At 33.9% G+C, this 5838-nt stretch overlaps 2 protein-coding genes across 2 annotated transcripts; both read right to left on the reverse strand.

Moving 5' to 3' along the window:
* Nucleotides 1-648: 648 nt before the first annotated feature.
* Nucleotides 649-1846, reverse strand: LOC139848510 (uncharacterized). The gene is made up of 3 exons (XM_071838239.1): nucleotides 1708-1846; nucleotides 907-1225; nucleotides 649-739 (listed from the first exon to the last, which is right to left on the reverse strand). Exons 1-3 carry the CDS (start codon nucleotides 1844-1846, stop codon nucleotides 649-651), a joined length of 549 nt encoding a protein of 182 aa, XP_071694340.1.
* On the reverse strand, nucleotides 750-5226 carry LOC139850546 (NAD(P)H dehydrogenase (quinone) FQR1-like). The gene is made up of 4 exons (XM_071840112.1): nucleotides 5110-5226; nucleotides 4061-4154; nucleotides 3242-3504; nucleotides 750-2703 (listed from the first exon to the last, which is right to left on the reverse strand). Exons 1-4 carry the CDS (start codon nucleotides 5130-5132, stop codon nucleotides 2475-2477), a joined length of 609 nt encoding a protein of 202 aa, XP_071696213.1. The 5' UTR covers nucleotides 5133-5226; the 3' UTR covers nucleotides 750-2474.
* Between the last annotated feature and the right edge of the window lie 612 nt (nucleotides 5227-5838).

The raw sequence follows: 5838 nt of genomic DNA on the forward strand, positions 1-5838 counted from the left end.
TAACTAGTTGAATTTATATGTTGCTGTTATAACATATACTAGAGTACGATATTTTCTTTTACTGATTAATAATTGGTAAGTCATAAGTGGTAAGAACCAATTAATTAGAATAGGAAAAAAGAAAAGAAAAAAAAAATCATCGACTTTTCTCGTGGTTTAGTTTGGAATCTCAGTGAAATCTTGTTCCATGTATTAGGTGAATAGGTCGTGTTTTGTTATCAACAAGAATATGTTATTTTATATTTACATTGATCAATTTATATATGCTGTTATAGGCCAATCCAAGAACAAGAAAGTGAAAAAAATTAAACGGAGTTCATGACAAAGTTCGGAAATGAGAGGTTGTGAGAAATGTGGATATATTTTGTTTTGTTGTATCATTATAAGACAAAACAAACTTTTTGGTTTTAATCCTTTAATCTTTAATTTGCATGTTTGGAAATTTTGAGGGATCATAGAAGTATTCATCGATTTGGTTTCGATTTATTAGGTTTCATTTTTTTATTATAAAAAATTAAAATAAAAACAAAAAACCTCAACCTAAACCGAATTCGAATATCGAAATCGAAACCGAATTCAAATATTGAAATCGAAACCGAATTTTTTTCTTCGACAGCAGAAGAATTTTATTAACTTACTAGCAAGGCGCTAGGAAAAAAAAAACAAATTACAAAGAATCCATTGAGTTTTGTAACCACAAAGACCAATTAACTCTAGACTTTTTGTATCAAGAAAATAACTAAAAAAAAAAAAGAAGCAATAATGTTATCCAAAACATGAGATTTCCTGAAGGTCGTATCATTGAAAGTGTAACTGTTCCGAAGCCGCCATATATTCCAAAGGGTCGAATACAAAATGCTTTTGAAGATTAAACGTTTCTTTCCATTAATTTGTAAGCCGTCAAACCAGGACCAGATATCATCTAGAGAAGCCCATCTAAGAATAGCAATCTTGACCCATGACCCAATGTGATCCCATATATTCTGACTAATGTTACAATTAACAAAAACATGGAGGTCTGTATCCGAATGATCATCACACAAGGCACAAACTGAGCTGGGAAGAGTAATACCTTTTTTCTCAAGGTTTTCTTTTGTAGCAAGACGATGCATCTTTAGTCGCCAAGTGAAAATATTTATCTTAGAAGGGAATGTCGTCAACCAATCAGTATTGCAAGTGAAAGGAGCAATGGACTGCGTATCAATTAGATGCCTTGCATTAGCCACTGTGTAAATGTTATTTTGAGAGTCATCTCAAATCCAAACATCACTTTCACTGGACAAGGTAATCGGAGCAAGCGGATTTAGCAAAGAGGAAAATGAGGACTGTTCGAAACCACCTCTCAGATCACGCCTCCAACACCAACACCAAGAACCATTCTGGAAACGATCAGCTACCAAGTCATTTTTCCGAATATCCAATTGAAGGAGGCGTGGAAATCGGGATGCTAAAGATATCCCATCGATCCAAGGGTCATACCAAAAACTAGTAAGCGAACCGTTTCCAAGCTTTATATGCATTAACGAAGAAGAAATAGAATGACCTTAGACCACAAGGCATTTCGATTGATAAGCAATCGCCACCTCCATTTGTAAATAAGAGCATGATTTAATGAAGAAAGATTTGCGATGTTTAAGCCTCCATTCTCATACGAATTTTGGATAAGTTTCCAATTTACCCAACGTATTTTCCTAGCATTATCCTTACCTCCCCAAAAGAAAGTAGCTTGTAAAGACTCCATAATTCGGATAACCTTGATCGGGGCCTTGAACAAGGACATGTAATAAGTACCGAGACCCCCAAGAACGGATTTGATTAACGTGAGGCGACCACCAAAAGATATCATATTTGATTAACTTGGTAAAATCGAAACCGAATTTTAGCATGTGTTTGTTCTAGGTTTTTTCTAATATCAATATCGATGGTTAAGAAAAGAAAATCGTTTTTTTATCTCGGTTAGGGTTTGGTCTGTTGTATTGTCTGTGTTGACGGACTTATTAGATTGTTAGATAGACTCATTGTACTATTTAGTGTTAGGGTTTGGTCTGAATTGTCTATGTATCAACCACACTTGTAATCATTTTCGATATTTACCAAGTTGATAAAAACGACCAACATATAGACAATCCTCAAATATAATCAATAAAAAATTAAAAATAGAACAAGACTTATCCAACAAAAGATAATTGCCCTCTGTCACTTTTGTCAACAATACGGTTGTGGGGGCCAAACATATACTATATGTAATCAAACATATTATATTATATATTATTATCATTTTTATTATAAATATAAATAAATGAGAAATTACAACCTTAGCACAGAAACCATAAACATGTATGTATGTAAAACAGACAATCATACTTTTGCAATCACATAGAAAGAGAGATGTAAAATTTGAAGTAAAACAATGTAAACCTTCTTTAATACTTCGTATATAGTATGTTTTTGTATTAAGAGGGATGAATGAATCATTAAGCTCCCTTAAGTTTCTTGGTGATGGTGGCAATGTACTTTCCCTGGTGAAATGCCTGCTCGAGTTCAAGCTCAGATGGTTGTCTGGAACCATCCCCAGCATAAGTCCCTGCACCATAAGGACTTCCACCTTTCACTTTCTCCATTTCAAACATGCCGGCTCCGAATGTGTATCCGATTGGCACAAAGATCATTCCATGGTGAACCAATTGAGTGATGGCTGTCAAACTGTTTAAAGAAATAAAATTATGTCAAACAGATAGAAATGCATTGGTCTATTCATGTATCAATGGTATAAACTTTTTAAGGCAATAGCCACAAAATAATTAGAGATTATCATATTGATTAAGGTTGTGTTTGATAAATTGAATGATTTAGCGCTAAATGATTCTAAATCTAAATAATTCGAAGGTTGAATGAAGTTGGTTTTGTATGAGAATAATCTGGTTGATAATCATTTTGAATGAATGATGTAGACTTACCTTATAAACTTTTGTTTGAATAAAGAAACAATTTAGTTGTTTAATAAGTGTTGTTAATATACTCCAATTTAAAAGGATATTACATAAAAATTAGATGCTTAATGGATAAGAGAGTATTTCTGCTCTAAACACTGAATGTTGAACCATTCAACATCATATGTTATTCAGAGAAACAAACGCGCTGAACCATTCAATTAAGAGGTAATCAAACACACCCTAACACAAACTATATTCAGCTTCAAAAAATTAATTTTTGTTCAGGGATTAAAGAAAAGGGTACTTACGCGGTGGTTTCTTGACCACCACCTTGAGATCCAGTGCTGTAGAAGATGCCAGCTGGCTTGCCAGAGAGTGACTGTGTTCTCCAAAGACCACCAGTTGAATCAAAAAAGGCTTTAAACTGAGCAGACATCATACCAAATCTTGTTGGAAACCCGAAAATATATCCATCTGCTTCAGCAAGCTCAGCTGCTGTGATTATTGGTGTGTCGCTCTTAGGAGCTGCGCTCATTTTCCCAAGAACCTCTTCGTTCAATGTTTCTGGGACCTGCAGCCCATGTAGAATAAATGTAATTTAAGTCTGGAAACTAGATACAAGGAATACTGTGAGTCATAAGACCGAATACGAGGAATCCTCGTCCAGGATCTTGTAGCTTTCATTTTCAGATAATGAGCGTTTACTGGTTTGTGGTAGAAATGACAAAATGGACGAGTGAGCGGGTTCTAGTCGACAAGTTTCATTTTAGTAAAACATGCTGAATCAGACTAGACAGGTTGGGTTGACCCAAGAAGTTCTGTTGTCAATATTTTATTTTTCTATTACGTAAATAATCAATGAGTTGATTACGATTACAAAAACAGTATTATACAATGATAAACTGAATCTCTGAATTTTAGTTACGAGGTTGTGTTTCTCTTCTTCCAAATGTTTTGATTTGTCCCACCCAAGACGTCTAAGGAAAAAAAACAAGCCCAAATCTACCCATTCATATGGGTCAAAGTTAACTAATTTTTGCAAGTGCCTATTTGGGTTGGCAATCTTTTATGAAGATTGGCAATATATGGTTTAGCAGATGAAGATAAAAACTAAGTAAAAAATTTACCTGCCATAATTTGGCTTCAACTCCTTCAACAGATGCAGCTCCTTTCTTTATCTCTTGAGCTAGCTTCTCTACATGTCCATACATGGAGTAGTACCTGCCACAAGCAACTCAACTGTTAGTAACCTTAGACAATTGCTCTGAAAATACAAGAATGTAACCTATTTCTATAATTAGAAAGAGAAAAATCTTGATGGTAATATGTGTCCTGTCTTTGGAATGGTATGCATTTAAAAAGGTAATATGGTGTACACCCTACAAAGGACTCTCCCCTGACTCTTACTAATCCACATAACCTTGCACTCCATTGAATCATTTGTTAAAAGTACACGAGTATAACTCAACCAACCAGGCCATTAGTACCTGGGGTCCTTATCCGCAAACCTGTCTAAAACCTTCTAAAACTGTATCTCCTCTTTATAGGCATCAACAATGTTACATACCAGTATATTGACTTCAAAACTTTCATTTGACCGTGGAACAAATTCAGAACAAGAACGTTACACTACTAAACTATAAGTATAATAATTCATTAACAAGTCTCTAACTCTTTTTTTTTTTGAAAGGCAAACACACACACCTAATACATATCTTTCAACGAATAAATACAATTGTTCACCCTTGAACTTGAATTCACAACCCTTTGGTTGGAGAGGTTAAGTCAATACCGCTAAGCCGATGGCCCTTTGGTACCGAATCTATAAAGTTTATTTATACGAATCCATAAGCATGTACCAATTTATTACAGCTGTACTTTAAAGTGATCCAAATTAGCGTTACCACAAATTACTTCGTTAAATTTAAACCTAAACACATATCATCAATCATCAATCATTAACATTATAAATCAAAAATCAGACATACAAATTAGCGTTACTACAAATTACTTCATTAAATTCAAAATGCAACTCTAATCAATCGATCGGAATAGCAAGCAGTAATTATTTACGAATAGGTGGATCCATCAAATTGAATTGAGTAAAATCGAATCAAAAAGTCAACATCGCGAAACAAGTTAAAAAGTGAAATAGAAAGAGATGACAGGTACTTACACGATATACACTTTTGTAGCCATTGATGTGAGTGATCGGAAGGTTTAATTTGTGTGTGTGTGTGTGTGTGTGTGTGTTTTACGGTCGGTGATCAGTCAAAGATTTTGAGGGGCAATTGATTGTGAAACAATGAGCACTAACTGACTTGTATTTATCCTACATTTGGGGCACCAGTTACAGGCGAGCCAGCTGGCATTTGACTTTGGTGAATTAGTGAATGAAACGGCATCGTATTGGTTGAAAAAGGATAAATGACTTGTATGCGTAAGTAATGATGACATGTTGTTGTCACGCCATCATCATTTTTCTTTGTCTACGACGTCTCCTCTCACTATCACATGTGTAATTATTACATGCAATTTTACAATTATTTCACATAGAAATAATTAAATTTTAGATTAGATAAATACAAGTTGACACATATACAAAGAACGTTAGACAAACTCCAACATCTAAGGAAAACGTAAACGTACCAAACCTACAAACAAAGCAAAAATGACCGAAACAAACACACAAAATGATAACGAAAATAACTAACAAACTAAGCCAAACAATAAAATCCATAAAGATTTCTTTTTCTTTTGTCAAAAAATAAAAAATAAAAAATAATAATAATAAAAAATAAAAATAAAAACTTAAACAGAATGAGTGAGTTTCACCTGAAAGAATTAAGAAGATTCAACAAGAATCCACTCGCAACTAGAAAACGACACAGAAAAAAATTATTGA

The sequence above is a fragment of the Rutidosis leptorrhynchoides genome, chromosome 5 (genome assembly GCF_046630445.1).
Source record: "Rutidosis leptorrhynchoides isolate AG116_Rl617_1_P2 chromosome 5, CSIRO_AGI_Rlap_v1, whole genome shotgun sequence".
Classification (NCBI taxonomy): domain Eukaryota; kingdom Viridiplantae; phylum Streptophyta; class Magnoliopsida; order Asterales; family Asteraceae; genus Rutidosis; species Rutidosis leptorrhynchoides.

Coding starts and splice junctions, on each gene's coding strand:
- LOC139850546 (XM_071840112.1), bottom strand. CDS start 5,132: ATGGCTACAAAAGTGTATATCGT. Junction 4,155..5,109: donor GCTACAAAAGTGTATATCGT/GTAAGTACCTGT, acceptor TGCTTGTGGCAG/GTACTACTCCATGTATGGAC. Junction 3,505..4,060: donor TTGAAGCCAAATTATGGCAG/GTAAATTTTTTA, acceptor CATGGGCTGCAG/GTCCCAGAAACATTGAACGA.
- LOC139848510 (XM_071838239.1), bottom strand. CDS start 1,846: ATGATATCTTTTGGTGGTCGCCTCACGTTAATCAAATCCGTTCTTGGG. Junction 1,226..1,707: donor AGCTACTTTCTTTTGGGGAG/GTAAGGATAATG, acceptor ACATTTACACAG/TGGCTAATGCAAGGCATCTA. Junction 740..906: donor CTAGATGATATCTGGTCCTG/GTTTGACGGCTT, acceptor TTTTTTTTTTAG/TTATTTTCTTGATACAAAAA.